Source organism: Conger conger, chromosome 8 (assembly GCF_963514075.1).
Source record: "Conger conger chromosome 8, fConCon1.1, whole genome shotgun sequence".
Classification (NCBI taxonomy): Eukaryota; Metazoa; Chordata; class Actinopteri; order Anguilliformes; family Congridae; genus Conger; species Conger conger.
In genome coordinates, this window is record NC_083767.1 from 56105788 (window position 1) to 56122635 (window position 16848).

A 16848-nucleotide genomic window follows, 5' to 3' on the forward strand; every position below is an offset into this window, starting at 1 on the left:
AGGCCTACACATACTTTATACACACATCCACATAGTGTATGTATTTTATATGGCCTCTACTCTCTATCTTTCAATGTATTATCAAATTGTATTGTAAACAATGTATCCAACTGAATGTATCGGTCATAGGTTTTATATTTTCTGCAAATACATTTTTCCAAAGTAACCATAAATGCCTAAATGGGAATTCTACGGTCATTTCCTTTGGTGTATACTGAGCATATGCTGCACATTACCTTTATCTTCGATCTACACTTCTCATTTTTAAACACTCAGAAAGGGCCATTTTATTCAGAGCAGGACAACAGGAGTAGGTTCATAACCTACCCATCATTACAAAACCACAAGGTATGCCTAGTTGTCAAGGCACATTTAGCCTTGGTAGATGAGCGTAACAACACAAGCCTAACCCTAAATCTAACCAAAAGGGTTTACATTCTGATACGACCGCTCAGCTTTGCTGATTAAGCCTTCGGTTTATATTTTATGAACTGAGGTGAATTTACTTTTTTTTTTTTTTTTACCTCCTTTGTGAAAATGAAGGCACTATTCAAACAATTAATTGCGACATTTCTGGGTCAAATATAATTCTTTAAGCAATAAAGATAAAGCTTAATCATGTTTGCAAGTGAAAAAACAAACAAAACTGGCGCATGCTTACTGTAACCTATTTTTAAGCAGAACTCCACGTGCAAAATTCAGAAAACATCTACAATACCTAAATGGGTTTCAGACATTTACAACTCTGTACAACTCTTTATTTATTTTTTAGAATAAGTTTAAAAAGATATCACGACACTTTCAGAAGGAAAAACACAAGGAAATGAGGAAGGAAAATAAGGCTTTTATTCTGGCTTCAGGTTAGAAACGTAGCACCCTCTGCAGTGTGGGAGGGTATTATAATGCATGATCAGTAGGCAGGGGGAATAGGGAGAGCAGCAGTTCTATGGCAGCATGTCACCATTACAGCAGAGTTCACTGCAGGGTACAGCAGGGTTAAACTCAGCATTTGTTGAGCTCTCCGTGGGAACACGTGATGTTGGAACTGACACGAGCAGCCATTACACATGTGTGTTTATCCAGGGTCTGGTCTCAGCCCTGTGCGTACACATCGTCAGGCTTCTTTGGGCTGCAGGGCACATAAAGATGGAAATGCAAAGTGCAGAAGCAAAATAAGACCAGGCCGCAAGACCGGCACGGGCAAATTCTCAAAGTCTTTGAACAAACAAGCCCTTGGTGCGCACATCCTTCGGAAACATCATTATCTGCGAAAACGTAGGCACTTTGAAAAGTTGTCACCCCACCCAATCTCCCAAAATACACGAGTCTGTATACTGAGTATTTAAGGCAAACCTTGTTTGCTTTACAGTTTGCAAATACATACATTTAATTGCATATGCATACAGCACTTTCTGTGAAATGACTGCAGATGGTAGAAGTTTCCCATTCTCCATAATAGGTTCCAGGCCAGCTCCTATAGCCAGTGGCTAACTGGAAGTCTACCCACTTCCCAACCGTTTATGTGCATTTCTTGTGTTTGAACTGGACTGTGACCCAGTGCTAAGGGCTAGTGTGAGGTAATCCAAACACCAACAAATTCCAATGGGACTCACACAACACTGCTCTGTTGCATGTGCCATCCACACGAGAGAGACACTACATAGGGACAAACACTAATAAAATTCATGACTGGAGGCAATTCCAGTCCCTAGAAGGAACAAACAGACTGACAGCAGACATGATGCCAAACTACATTGTTTCTGCTGGGGAATGAACGCTTGGCAAAACATGAGGTAGGGGGGTGAAGCCAGACTGTGTTACCTAGGTTACCAACATGATGTGCCAGAGCAACGCAATGGATGTCTGACGTTCTCTACAAAAACACACAAGAAAAAAAACAAAAAAAAAAAAAACACCAAAACGGAAGAGACGTGCTCATCCTCGGGAATGTTTATCCTCTCCCTCTCTCCCACTCTCCCTCTCTCCCTCTCTCCCTCTCTCCCTCTCTCCCTCCCTGTGGAACGGTGCTGTGCCCGCAGTCTGGGGCCGCTTCACGGTCCGCGGACTCTCCCCCCCCTCTACTTGTCGCTCATCTTGCGGATCATGTAGTTGAGGATTCCGCCGTGGTGGAAGTAGGTGAGCTCCACGTCCGTGTCGAACCTCATCCGGGCCTGGAAGGTCATCCCCGTGTCCAGCTGGAGGAACATCAACACAAGCCTGTCTAAATCACCGCTGCTGGACTGTTTCTTTGTCAACAGCCCTTCGTGTGAATTTTCCTAGTTATGGATTTGATGCTTCTGACCTGTGGAAGAACCTATTGCACTTGTAAAGTCGCTTTGGATTAAAAGCGTCTGCCAAATGACTAAAATGTAAATGTAAAAACGGAGTAGCAGCGTAGAGCGCTCGGTCATAAGTAGATTAGCACAGCTTAACCCCACGTTTTAGAGAGTGCAGAGGGAGGGCTCCCAGTGCACTGGGATGTCTCAGAGTAAAGGTAAAAACGAGCCAAAACTGTTTATGAGCTCCAGCAATTGAGATATAAATGGTAAATGGCTGTATTAATATAGCCTTCACCCAAAGCGCGACACACCTAGGGCGCGACCGAACTGGCAAGCCAACCGCCAGACGACCGCTCTTACCTCCTGAGCCAATGTCGCACGGGTGTGATCTGCATAAAGGGTCATTTTAAAGTCAAAATACATCACCCAAATATGTCAATTATTTGAAAATGAGCGGAGAAACGGGCCACGCCCGTCTCGGGGGGCGGTACCTTGATGTCGACGAGCATTCTGGGAGTGAGCGGTTCGGGGATGGCGATGGTGTAGCGCTCCCGGCCCGTGAGCCCCAGGGACTCGGCGGTCTCTCCGGGGAGGTACTCCAGCGGGATGATCCCCATGCCGACCAGGTTACTGCGGTGAATCCGCTCGTAGCTCTCCGCCAGCACCGCCTTGATGCCCTGCAGGAAACCAGAACACCGCAGAGCAATGCACCCCGCTCTTTCTTCCCACGGCACGGGCCAACGCGGCGACTGTCCGGCTGACTGTCGACTGACTGTCCGGCGTACGTTACCGACTGATAATTGCTTCCGGAAAGTCTCACTCATCACTAATGTTAATAATTCTGAAGAAGTCATGAAATACAGAGAGAGGGTGTGTACCAGGAGGAACGGGCCTTTGGCGGCCCAGTCTCTGGAGCTGCCCGATCCGTACTCCTTTCCCGTCAGGATCAGCAGCGGAATGCCGGCCTCCTGGTAGCGCTCGGCAGCGTCAAAGATGTCCAGCTGCACAGAGAGACAGCGCTTACACACCACACACACACGCACATTACCAGCTCAGCCATGACACACTACAGCAGGGATACTCAAGTTTTACCCAGAAAGGGCTGGTGTGGCTGCAGGCTTTTGTTCCAACCAAGCAGGACGAAATTCCTTAGTCCTTAGAAAGACTATAATGGTTTATCAGAAGAATCGGGTGTGTAAACTGCTTGGTTGCAGCCACACCAGCCCTTTCCGTGTAATATTGAGCACTACAGCACTGACAGAGCCAGCACAGAGAAGCAGTGAAGCGTAATCTTTAGAGTTGGGGAGTTACCGTTTCATCGGAGGGCAGGTGTATGGTGCGCGGGGCCTGCTTGTTCAGGAACTTGTTGAAAAGGCGGATGTTGGCGAAGGTTCCCCGGGCCATTACCGCGTCGTTGCCACGGCGGGAGCCGTACGAGTTAAAATCTCGTGGGTTCAGGCTGCAGGAAGGGAACGGGGGGTGTGACTCACGCTTACAAGACCAGGTACCGTGTGTCACTAACGGTATTTACCTTTGGAAGTGCAGAAAAGTGCACGTCTAGGGCTCAGCAGACACACAGAAATGAGATAAGTGCAGCTCACCCCCTGCTGGTCAGATAGCGCGCTGCAGGGCTGTTACGCGCGATGTTCCCTGCAGGAGAGATGTGGTCCGTGGTCACCGAGTCCCCGAAGTTCAGCAGCACATACGCATCCGTGATGGACGTGGGGGGCTTCAGCGTCTTGCTCTGGTGAGAACAGACTCGATTTCAGCTGATACTGAAGGACAGCCGTCTGCACAAAATGGCCGATGTTTAAATGAGTTTAATGATCACATACCAGGCCGTTGAAGAAGGGTGGAGACTTGATGTAGGTGGATTTGGGATCCCAGGTGTACAACTTGTCAGAGGGAGCCTTTAGTGCATTCCATCGCTCATTTACAGTCTACACACACACACACACACACACACACACACACACACACACACAGCTGTCAGTGCAATGTTCACTTACTCTTTCACTATACCTATGCATGTCCAGCACTTCTTTAACTCCACGAGCGTAGACAGCCTTACCTCGATCTTCTCGTAGACCTCCTTGAACATGGCGGGGATCACATGCTTTCTTTCCACAGCCTGAATCTCCTCCCGCGTGGGCCAGATGTCCGTCAGGAAGATCTCCTTCCCCTCAGCGTTCACCCCTGGAACAGGACACGTGTCCATCAGCTTCGACCAGGAGCACAACCGAAGCAGACTTCAACCACAGAGACGGACATGAGCCCTGTCCTTTTCTGAGGAAACGGCTGTACTTACAGACCTTCTGAAGTACACTTTCCAAATGGGCCGAGAACCTCCACTGAAAAACTACATTACCCATCTACCCCTGTTTGTGAGGAATGTGTACGGCCGTTTTTTGCGCCCTCTCACCCACAGGCTCCTTCTCGAAGTCTATCCGGATGGTTCCGGCGATGGCGTAGGCGATGACCAGCGGTGGAGAGGCCAGGTAGTTGGCGCGGGTGTTGGGGTGAACGCGGCCCTCGAAGTTCCTGTTTCCGGACAGGATTCCAGCGGCCACCAGATCACCCTGCGGAGAAAGACACCATCGTTCGTCTCGTACCGCCTGACCGACACGCACGTGTACTGGATGAGTGTGTGTCTGCACGTACCTGGGTAATAGCCTCCACCACAGACTCTGGGAGAGGACCGCTGTTCCCTATGCAGGTCATGCAGCCATAGCCCACCACCTCGAACCTGAGAGCAGAGCCAGGCATTACACTTCAATAGGCAGAGCGTGTGCTTCAGCACCAGTCAACAGCAATAACCAACAATGGCTACCAAATATTCAATGTCCTTTTATCAAACATATCATTAGTATTAGTCAGTCAATATGACATTGAACAACCAGACATAAAGGGTATATGCAGCAATTCAGCGTCTGATATGAATTATAATGCACTTTCGAAGAAATATAGGCTATAAAACTGACATCTAGTGGTACCGGAACTTAGCAGTACAGCGTGTAAAGGCGGTTATTGAGACGGGTCCTCACCCGAGCTGGGAGAGGTAGGACATGACCCCACTCTCCTTCAGGTAGTAGGTGACCACCCCGCTGCCAGGCGACAGGCTGGTCTTAATGTACGGCTTCACGCTCAGTCCCGCCTCCACGGCCTTCTGTGCCAGGAGCCCTGCAAAACACAGAGAACAGTGCATCAACGTCCCCACAACGTTCCCACAACGTTGATTCCAACACCATGACTGAATCTGTTATGGGCATTGGACATTCACCACTCTAGATAATTTTCATGTAGGATAAACAACACTACTGCAAGCCATAGATAGCCCTATATGCTCCATTGATAATTATACAGAGCAACAGCTTTTGTAGCTAGTGGTTGCTAAGCCTTGTACTGAATCGTTCTTAAACTAAACCCAAAGTGTGCAGTGGCCGTGCAGCGCTGGGGTACACTCAGGGGTACGTACCGGCCCCCAGCATGACCGAAGGGTTGCTGGTGTTGGTGCAGCTGGTGATGGCGGCGATGACCACCGACCCGTGGGACAGGGAGTATTCCTCCCCGCCGAACTGGAAGGGGACGGAGGCCGCGTGGCGTGCGGGGGCCACCTGGAAGCCCTTAAAGCCTTGCTGAGAGGACACCAAAGAGCAAACAGAGAGGCGTCAGGAGACACGGCCAGAGGTACTCACACCTACAAAGACCCGGGGCGGCTGCCGCGTCGCCCCGGAGACGGCTACGGAACTTACCTTAGCCCCTAGACATGCTTCAAAGTCCTTCTTCATGTCGCACACAGACACCTTGTCCTGAGGTCTCTTGGGCCCACTGCAGCAGGGATCCACCGTGCCCAGGTCCAACTCCACCACCTGCCAGGAGATAAACACGGCATCCCTCAGGCATCGTAGGCACGGCATCATTATCACCCAACATTCAAAACAATTCAATTATCTATCATTCCTCTAGATGAGCTCTGGGTCCACTCAGTGCTACCCTGGGGGAATGATCTACGCCATCATGGGAAGGTTGAGTCGACTTAAATTGTTTTCTAGAACGTGGAAGCCCAGTTTGGAAGTACCTGTGTGAATTCAGGGTCCTGTGAAGCGTCGCTGTAGTTTCTGAACATCCCCACTGCTTTCAAGTACTCGCCGATGTAGTGCAACTTCTCTGGATCTCTTCCTGAAGCCACCACATATGAAAATCAGGCAAAAAAGGATGATTCCAAATAACAGAAAAGTGAAATCACACCAAGTCCAAAAAATATTTTAATTACATTTCAGATTTACAAACCTAATAATGAACCGTTAAACATGAAATAATCCAATCCAAACCTTTCAAGAAAGTTAAAAAAAAAAAAAACCCAGACATGGAATTTGAGAAATACCAGCTTCACCCAGGAGAGGGAGCTCCATCATCATGCTACTGTAGCTGTGTGAAAGGTCAAACTGGAGCAATTCTTGTGCAACTTCGCTGCCACTGGTACATTCCAGTGACACCAAACACCAAACCGTGATTAGCACTCAGCCAGCTGGACACAACTGAAGAGTGCAGCGCTAATCATTGATCAGCCCCACCTGTCTGCTCCAGGTACGCGACGCTGATGTGGTCGACCGGGAAGAACGCGGCAGTGGCTCCGTATTCAGGGCACATGTTGGCGATGGTGGCTCTGTCGGCGATGGAGAGGTGGGCCACACCTGGGCCGAAGAACTCGACGAACTTCCCCACCACGCCCACCTGCCGAAGGTGCTGGTGGGAGGGAAGAGAGAGGTGGAGACTTTAAACACAAAAACCACCACACCCCTACCATGCTCTGCAAAATTACACTCATAGACCTATAATTGAGCCTAAATTTCAAGTAAGCAGCCCACTTTTTTTTAAATAAATACATTTCAGGCCCAGTGTGGAGGTGTATGCATTGCTGTATGCAATTCCCATGCTAATTTGGAACGCTCAATTATCTGCTGCCACAGCCGTGTTCATGTCTAGACGACCACGGTTCTCCTGCAAAAAAGTGGCGTCACTGCTTCTTTTTCACATCAGACTACAGTTATCAAGCTTGTATAGTGTGGAGTTGGAGGAAGACCTTTCATATACAGTTTTAACATGGGGGCACCCAGGGGTCACTAGATAGCACTGAAATGCAGAACCCTATCAGGCCGAACCCTCCCACACACTGGCCGACACAACTGTCAATTGCACGTCACATGACGGACCTACAGGCTAGAGTCGGCACTGGAACGGTCAGGATTCGATTCAAGAGCTTGGAGCTAACCCGGACCTCTTGCATGAATGAAGCACCCAGTAGATCTGACAAGTTCAACAACTGCTTACCTTGGTGATGGTGAGCACAATGTCTGTGGAGGTGATGAGCTTGTCTGGCACGCCCAGCACCTTGTAGCCGATGACCTCAGGCAGCACCATGCTGATAGGCTGGCCCAGCATCACAGCTTCTGCCTCAATCCCGCCCACTCCTGCAGAGGTCACACCCATAATTAAAAACCCCTCCCACCAACAGCACTTCCCCTGCAATTACCACCGCCTACTTCCTCAACCTTGTGCACGCTAAGCCCCACACAGAGCTGCAGTAATGGGGAAGTGCAGGCTAGGTTTATTTGGGGGACCGGAGGGTGAGGAGCGACAGAACGGGGAACTCACCCCAGCCCAGCACGCCCAGGCCGTCGATCATGGTGGTGTGGGAGTCCGTGCCGACCAGGCTGTCGGGGTAGTAGAACCCGTCCTGGTCAAAGACCACCCTGGCCAGGTACTCCAGGTTGACCTGGTGCACGATGCCGGAGCCTGGGGGTATGATCCGCATGTTCTTGAAGGCCTTGGAGCCCCACTGTCGACCAATAGAATAGCAGTTATAGAGAAACCCGGCCAATGACTTCAATAGCATCAACAACACACTGAGGCTATGTATAGCTTCATGTGGCCAGTCAGGCCGATTTCAAAATGGAGGGAAATGTAGGCGAATGAAAAATAAATGCCTCAATCATCCTTCCATCTTCCACCATGTTTCCCTTCCCAGCATTCTGTTTTAGTGCTTACCTTTAAAAACTCAAAGCGTTCCCTGTTTCTTTCAAACTCCAAATCCTGGTTCTTCTGCAGACTGTCAGACCTGGAAGGAGCATAGGGGTCTGGTTAACGTCCCATCAGTAGTGTATTCATCAGTGCATTTAGGTTAAGACAACTTAGGCAAACACCTGCCTCTATCCAGGAAAACTGAGATCACTACAACAGAAATAGCAGCTGTGCAAAACTGTAAAACACTGAAATATTTTTACGGCAAAATGGAAGATTTGTTAAAGATAATGTTAAATATATATGTATACGAGAGTCCATATGTTAATCTTTGATAATACCCTGTTTGGCGTTAAACTGGAATTGAAGCAGTAAATCTCTGGCCGGTTTGTAATCTGAAAATCAGGTGCGGTGCCAGACTGCAGTAATGGCAGCACGGACACACAGGAGGGTATGGGGCAAAGGTCAGTGGTCTTAACGCTGCCATTACAACATTTACACCGAGTGGCTTAACAGGCCTGTGAGTTTCAACATCATTGTGGACCAAAGTTCATAACCATCAACCCTGCAGAACATACCACTAAATACGTGGGGGGGGGGGGCTGTACTGTGGCTGTACCATCTACACTTTTGACAGAAAAAGGCTCCTTAAAGCACTGTCCGAGTGCAGAAGATGTGTTATGGCGTGGTGTGCATTTCTTTCACGGCCGTAACTGATCCCTGCTAGGACAGCACTGCGAAACACAACAATGCTTTCAAATGAAGCACCGCCCACAATTCAGTGGGCGAACAGAGAGCGGTGTGTTTAACTTGCACCGCGCGACACACCATGTGATCCGTCGCCATGGCGATTTCAGCACATTCCACTTGGTCACTTTTGTTGAGCGAGCGAGGCCCTGCTCCGACTTCGGCTCACGATTCCAGCCGCCCTCAGATAAATCATGACCTCACTTCCTGCCTCTGCCCGGCTGCTGACAAGAGGCAGGATGGCCGTCGTGTTTGTGAGGAGGGAGCGCATTCCACACCGCCAGTGAATTTAAGGTCACGGCCCATTCGTCAAGCAGGCACCCAAAACATTCCAAGTGTTCATTCCAGAAACAAATCACAGCAGAGCACCTTTTTACACTACTTGTCAGCGAAGAGTGTGCACTAAGATATCAACCACCCAAAAATAATAATAGTTAGCTACAGCTGGGGGGTTGCTACAGACCGAGTAGACAGTGCAGCTGGGGGCACGCTTCCTGTCATTTCCTGGCTCCCCCCCCTGGCTGTACTCTGATCTTTAATCTTCTCTGCTTTCTCCCTGTCCTCATGAAGTGAAAAAAAGTACACTTGGAGTTCAGGATTTTCCCGCTCTCCCAAAAACAAACAAATAAAAAAATGAATTAGGAAATAGTCTCAGCTATGAAATAATTACGACCTTTCACAGTCTGGGTTCCATCATCCTCCATTAAAATTAACAATGAAAATATATTATCGTACAAGATGGCCAGAGATCGCATGAGAAAACAGTTGTGACCATGATGCCGTTGTGCGTGCTGAGCTGTGCTGGTAAGTAACGGGAGAAGACTTGCTTTCTGTTGAAGTCCACCTGGATGGAGTGGTCTATGACGAGGTCAGCGGGACACACCGGGTTGATGTTCTCGGGGTCTCCGCCGAGCGTCTTCACCGCGTCGCGCATGGCCGCGAAGTCCACCACCGCGGGCACCCCGCTGCCAGAGAGCCAGAGAACAGCGGTAAGCACAGCCCACGTAGCGCCCCCTGTCACCACTCAGAGGTACAACAGCCTCTTCCAAGAACCATCACATCATAGGCTTAGCGCTCCAGCCATAGCTATTCATTTCAGATGGAGCACGAACAGACAAACTGAGAAAAGTATGGTTTTTTAAAAAACACTTCTTTAAAATGTGTTTTCAGTTGGGTCTCTGGAGTAGCAATTATTCGCCAAGAAAACAAGCACATAATGAGACTGGAAATTCTGAAAGTGCTCTGGGCGGCGCGGGGGGGGGGGTTGGGTGTAATGGAGCCGGTTTCTTGGAGACGCGCACCACGGCAGACGTGGCTCCAGGCGACGGGCTGAGGGCGGCACAGGGGGACAGACTCACGTGAAGTCCTGCAGGATGACCCGCGCGGGCCTGAACGGCACCTCCACGCTCTGGCTCTGAGTCTCCTTCCAGTTGAGGATGCGCTCCACGTCTGCCTGCTTCACCAGGAACTCGTCGCAGTTCCTGACCGCAGACTCCAGCAGCACCCGGATGGAGAAGGGCAGCCGGGCTGTCGGAGGGAAGAGCGACTCATCGTCACGATAACCGCTACCTGCGCAAGCATGACTGTACCTTCCCCAACACACCTGCTTCAGACATATTATGTGAAATATGCTGACCTTTCAGAAACCAGGAAAATTCCAGTACATAATCACAATAGAATTTTTAGATGTGTCCAGTATCGAGAGAAAACATCTTCGTTCATATGCTTGTGCGTTTCAGTTAGTAGTACGGTTTGTTGAAACACTGATAAAAGTTGATACCACAATCTCACACCATGTGTGCTCCAATCACAATTTAGTGCTCCTACTCTGGTCTACATTTGGTCTGCTGTTCTACAATCCTGAATCTGGCCTGAATGACTGAGGAGACGTATACAGAACCAAGGTTACTAAAAGTGAAAGTGCTGAATCTGTCACATCGCCTATTTCTGAAGACACATTTTTTAAATATAGCAATAATCTGTGTGAGATGAGATTAGGAGAATTGATTATCTTTAATAACCTTCGCCATATAAATTGAACCACAAAAATTATTTGACTTCATTGCGAACTCAAAAAAAAAAAAAAATTTAATGTATTTTTCCTAAAACAGTTGATACTGTTGATACTTGATAGATCAAGTACAGTGAAGTTACTAATATATTGGCAAGGGCATACAGTTGTAACAGTACTGTGCAAAAGTATTTTTTTTGTTTTCTGCATTAGTGTGTCAGTAGACTTGTTAGAGTAAATGTTTTGATATTTAGACAATTTTCATTTAATTAGTTCTGAAAGCATCTTCGCTTTGAGGAATTGTTTTTACATAAGCCTACAACTTTTGCACAGTGCAATACATTGCTCGCTCCATTTTCCACGACAACAAAATATGCTCTCGTTCAGAACTCACTGTATCTGGCATCCTGGAGTTTGGACAGGTTGTAGAACTTGTGGTCGGGTTTCTGCGCATCCAGAGCCTCCACGATGTGTGCATAGGGGTTCCTCATGGCTGCAGGCCCTCCGTCTCAATCGCCTGAGGACGAAGTCAAACAATTACAGCCCTGGCAAAGCTCGCCGTCGTCAACGCTCACAGCAAATTTCCACAACGTACTATAACCCAAATCCACAAAAACAAAACCCGTCTACCCTTTCGGTCTACTCGGCCTCTGTGCGTCAGCCAACATAAACAGCGGAAAAGGCAAAACAGTAATCCTGCTACAGCACGCGTGTTTAAAGTCGCGTGACCGGGAAAGCCGGTATAATTGAACGGGAGGGCTTCAGTGTTCCCTCTGCACGTACACTGCAAAAAAATCGCCAGGCAACGGCACTTCCACAGACTGAGTGTCTGTCACTCTGAGATGCAGCAGATAGGCCAATACAAAAACACTCTGCAGATGGGGAGAGCAATCTCTCAGACAACGAGAGACTCTCCTTTTCCGACTCTATTTAACACGAAATACTTGAGTTCCAGCCAAACGCCGAGGAGGGGTACGTGACAATTGGGATCACACCTCTGGACCAACCACTATTGAGAGAGAGAGAGAGATAGACTTATCTCAACCCTCTCTTAACTTAAGATCTCAGTTCAAATCTAAACCAAAGTGTCTGGGGCGATCTGGAATAAGCCAACTCACCTGGATGCTCCCTTCCAGCGAACTATTCGATGACTACAAAAGCACTAATATCCAACATTTAAAATATTCCCATCACAAAGCAACAGCTCTAAGATTACAAAGATTTGGAGCACGCTCAAAGATGCCAGGGGACAATAGAACAATTCAATTTCCAAATTTCCAGTCAAAAAAGATGTCTGCTGAGACTGAGATAAAAGGGGCTATCAGGCAGACATTACAGCTCAAGGCCCTGCCACTCTGCTCACTGTGGATGAATATGCATCCTCCCATCTAAAGTGCAGCTCCCCGTTGTTGTCCTCTAACCAAACAGCACATACAGAATAAACTAGGCATCAGCCTCAGAAACTCACCGAAGACTCAACATGGGGTGTCTCACTAAAGCTAAAAAAAAAAACATTCCTGACAAAATCTGACAAGATACAACATTCAACATACAACACTGCAACACACCTCACATCCACCTCTTCAGACAGAGGAATCCCGCGATGCCCAGCTTCACTAGCGAAAGCACCAATATCTGATTTACTATACCTGAACTATGACAAATATTCTACCAAGCCCTCCAAACCCTGTCAATGTGCTTAGACACTTTCATATTGTAAATTTATAAACATTTCTGCTTGTTGCCGCAACCACCTACGTCAATTTGGGCGAGCGCCCGCCCCCAAAAGCTCTCCTCCAAATCAGGTGATGACATCAGACCCCGTTTCTTATCACACCACAGACCACAGGTTCAACTTGCACTGACAGAAGCTGGAGCAACAGTTAATGTGGAGCAGAATGGGTGGGTTTGCAGGCAGCCAATCAAATAGCAGGCCGTATTGCACAGTGATCGCAGAATGCTACCATCCCTCCAACTATAACCTCCAGCCACAGTCTACGATGGGACAGCTCAGAACTGACCCCAGAATGTGGGGCCACATCTGGGCATACAAGGCGAGCCACCCAGTAGGCCCCAAATATTTACTAATTCATGTATTGTGAATTGTAAAATCCAACGATTTTATATATTTTTACATGCACTCACTCTGATAATTACCAGTTATTGCGTTCATGTGTTTACAGGGAGGCAAACCTCACTTCTGCCAACCCCACCTCTATTGTTTTTGAGTCCACATATAAAATTGTTAAAAAAGGATAGCTACACAATTTGCAGCTTGGTTTAACAGTTTTAATGCAAGGGGAGAAAGATAACAAGCATTGCCAGCCAATTACGCTCGACTTCTCCTTCTTTGCACTTCATCTTATCAACAAGATCTGTGCTCCTGCCAGAATGTGCGTGGGCTCTCGAGCATTTCCAGCTAGTAATCGTGCAGACCCTGTCCGTCCTGTTGCATGGAGCAACCGGACAATCAGGGTGAGCCACTAAACCTCGGAGTGCAAACCAGAGACATTCATGAAAGACCACGCCATTCACCTTTAAACCCAATACCCCATGAATGAAAACAACAGTATTTCACTGCAATGCCAATTAAAAAGTAACCCATTGATATATTCACAGAGACAAAAACGTGTGAATTATTTATTTTCTATTAATTTTGCCCTGCATGTTGCTCCAGGACAATATCAGCTCAGCAGTTCAGCTTTAGATACATTTCCTGGTGTCGGAGTATCCCAGTTTGGCATGCTTGTTATCGCCACCATTAAAACGCAGCTGCTGCAGTACAATAGGGAAGAGAACAAGTCTTTTGACATCTCATGTTCAGGGATCTATTCTAAATGCAGCTCAGCCACACACTGTGAGTATCCTCATGTAACCTCATCAAAGACCCTTTTCACACACTGGCAATGCAAATTTGATTTCAGTTACATAATAAAAACAGTGGCCACCTCAGATCACCTCACAAGCTAAAGGCAGTCATCCAGACTGCCATATCTCTGCAATGTTACTGTATTCTAGCACTTAAGAACATCAAGCCAGCTAATTCAATTAATCTGTTTTCAATGCTTCCAGAACTCTGTTTGCAAAGTCAGGTTCACCAACAGCATCAGTACAGAACAAAATGGTGTTCATTCAAAATATACGTAAATGGGAAAATGATTGATGAATGATATATCGCGCTTTTTCAGAGCTACCCAAAGCGCTTTAGTCAGTCTTTCATTCATCCAAGAAATCTCGCCCGCATTTTTGCTTCATTGTTTTTGTATACGGCTATTAAACCCAAATTGACAGAATATCTTTTTCTACAGTGCGCAAACGGGCACTAGGGATCATGCCGATTAAAACTCATATATGCTGTTAGCTATATGGCACTAAAGACAAAGTAAAGTAAATATTAATCTACATCAATACCTGCTTTGACACTGCCAATCGAAAGGTCACTTTGCAAGTTGTGACTAGCATTTAGCAGGCTTCAGTAGAAGTAGAACTCATAATCTAGTTATTAGGCTGATTAGTAATTTCTGTCGGCCTTAAAACCTTTGCAATTTCCTACTTGGCGGGTGCAATTTGTAATGTCCTTGCCATCGTTAGCCATTCAACAAAAGCCTATACCTCCGTTGGTTAGTGAGCAAACTCAGTTCTCGGCTAACTAACTTGACTGTTAGCTAACATTAAATAAGGTAACGTTGACTAATTTAGCTAGCTAAATGTAACGTAGTAAGAGTAGCTAGCTAGACCAGTGGTTCCCGAACTTGGTCTTTGGGCCCTCCTGTATGCGCTTGTTCTTGTTCAAACCACAATTGCAATCACAGAACTTTAAAAAGCTGTTCATTTTTCTTATTCGCCTTCCATGTTCAGAGGGACTATTTACCCTCTTAAACCACATTTTCTCAGACATAGCTAGCTATGCATGCCACGAAGAATACAGCTCCCATGTTTTTATTGTGCTATATTGCAAACAATTACATAAAAAGAGGTCAAATCGTTTGATCAAATGTTCATTCACTTCCTAATTAGATTGCTGAACACATGCGTTTAATTGCTTTCATAAATTAATCAACACAAGGCTCATTATCATGTGCTTTGTTTTTTATTATCTTCCACGTGGTTAGTTTTAGTGGCCAGATGTCTAGTTTGATCAGTTAAAAATAAGTTGCCTTTTTATGCAATTGCTTGCAATATAGCACAATAAGCACAGTATGAACAAGGGAATACCATTATTCGTGGCCATGTCGGACATAACATGGTTTAAAATGCTGAATCATCCATTGAAACAGCAATAGCACACAATTAGAAAAATAGCTTGTTAAAGTTCCGGGATTGCAATTGTGGCTGGAACAAAAATAGCATATACAGGGGCCCCCCATGACCGAGTTTCGGAACCACTGCGTTCACCTGAGGTAGTTCACAGCACCCACAGCTAGTTAGGAGCTATACAGCTAACATACACCATTTCAGCAGGTCTGTCAGGTTTCTCGAAACAGAACTGTCACAGAAGTTAACCAACTAGATAGCTAGCTAACTAGCTAACTAGCTGAAAGGCGCATCATCATGTAGCTACCGGTGTTAACGTGATCTCCTCAAGCGCCAGTGGCTAACGTTACTGTTAGCTAGCAAACCCCATATGAAATCAACGTCTCTCATAGTAATGCATTTAATGAACTAGCATCAATGAAATAAGGATTATCTTGACATCTGACAGTCTGTTAGTTAGCTGATGGACAGATTCCTTACCAGGTGTCCTTGGGCTCCTATCTTCAGACAGAAGCGATTCCAGCGAATGCCTGTTGTCAATGGCTACCCCAGTGACTCCAGTGAAGGTTCTTCGTCACGTGATTGAAGAATGAACTATTTCCGTATCATAACTGTGCAACTATTAAACCAATGGTCATAATCAAGCATTTGTTATTTGTGGTATAATTTGTGGTATAATATGCCCAGATGGCTGCATGTTGCTGTAATCGTGTAATTAAAACTTAACACGAGTTAATATGAAAAATACAAGTATATAAAGAACATTTTAGAATATTCAATTTTCTGGTGTAATACAGCACATCTGGAAATGTATTTCGTTTATTTTTAATTACAAGGTAGGTCTACAAGGACGGCGTATCTTTACTTGCCTGCAGTTCCTTTCCCCCAGCTCTGTAGTTTTGAAGTTTCTTCTGAAGCCACTTTTAAATTAGACAGACATGTCAAATTTATTCAATTCCCACTAATTAATCTTCTAAGCATCTGGAGTTACTGTGAAGTAAATGTGCTCACATTGTTTACACTTGCCTTTAACGATCCTAAAATGTATTTGTGCTCACAATCTTTTACTTATTTATAATTGATTAATTAATCGATCGCGTCTGTGACGATTTCGTTTGGGATGAGGATGAAGAGGCGAAACGTTGGTCACATTCCATATTGACGACAATGTCACAGATCGTTTCAAGGTCCTTTTAAAAACGTTCGAAATAGAATTTTGTTTCTTGTATATTACATATATTATGGTAATGATTCAGCTAAATTCTTATCTTTACTAGAAAGCGGTAGCCTACCAAAGGTCAGTGGGTGTTGCCTACATTTCAGCGGTGACTCTGTAGGATGTTGGTAAAATTATATAGCCATTTTTAAAGTCTTGTTTCATAAGCTTCTAAACATTATGAAAGCCATTCTACCATAGGAGCCATGAATTAATCCTTGAACTTTGCCCTTTTCAATGTCAGATTGTTCCAGCCTTACATCTTTATATATTGCTGCTAAAGAGAACAATGGTTAAGTATACAAGACATCATCCACATT

At 46.2% G+C, this 16848-nt stretch overlaps 1 protein-coding gene across 4 annotated transcripts; it reads right to left on the reverse strand.

Annotated features, from left to right (window-relative positions):
- Positions 1 to 824: 824 nt before the first annotated feature.
- aco1 (aconitase 1, soluble) lies at positions 825 to 15927 on the reverse strand. Of its 4 annotated transcripts, none has more exons than XM_061252140.1 (21): positions 15793 to 15927; positions 11453 to 11575; positions 10406 to 10574; positions 9875 to 10012; positions 8328 to 8397; positions 7935 to 8118; positions 7611 to 7750; positions 6854 to 7025; positions 6358 to 6458; positions 6032 to 6148; positions 5755 to 5914; positions 5324 to 5459; positions 4941 to 5025; positions 4702 to 4858; positions 4351 to 4475; positions 4115 to 4219; positions 3881 to 4023; positions 3591 to 3738; positions 3158 to 3280; positions 2771 to 2956; positions 825 to 2195 (listed from the first exon to the last, which is right to left on the reverse strand). In XM_061252140.1, the coding sequence occupies exons 2-21, from the start codon at positions 11547 to 11549 to the stop codon at positions 2079 to 2081; spliced, it is 2673 nt and encodes an 890-aa protein (XP_061108124.1). In that variant the 5' UTR covers positions 11550 to 11575; positions 15793 to 15927; the 3' UTR covers positions 825 to 2078. The 4 variants fall into 4 exon arrangements, with proteins under 4 accessions (XP_061108124.1, XP_061108126.1, XP_061108127.1 ...); XM_061252142.1 differs by lacking the exon at positions 15793 to 15927 and adding an exon at positions 14470 to 14631; XM_061252143.1 differs by lacking the exon at positions 15793 to 15927 and adding an exon at positions 12817 to 12834.
- Between the last annotated feature and the right edge of the window lie 921 nt (positions 15928 to 16848).

What these genes read in the sequence shown, in the direction of transcription:
- aco1 (XM_061252140.1), bottom strand. Translation starts at nt 11,549, where the DNA reads ATGAGGAACCCCTATGCACACATCGTGGAGGCTCTGGATGCGCAGAAA. An exon ending in CGCGTACCTGGAGCAGACAG is followed by an intron (nt 6,459 to 6,853) that starts GTGGGGCTGATC and finishes TGGTGGCTTCAG; the next exon opens with GAAGAGATCCAGAGAAGTTG. An exon ending in TGGTGGAGGCTATTACCCAG is followed by an intron (nt 4,859 to 4,940) that starts GTACGTGCAGAC and finishes CTTTCTCCGCAG; the next exon opens with GGTGATCTGGTGGCCGCTGG.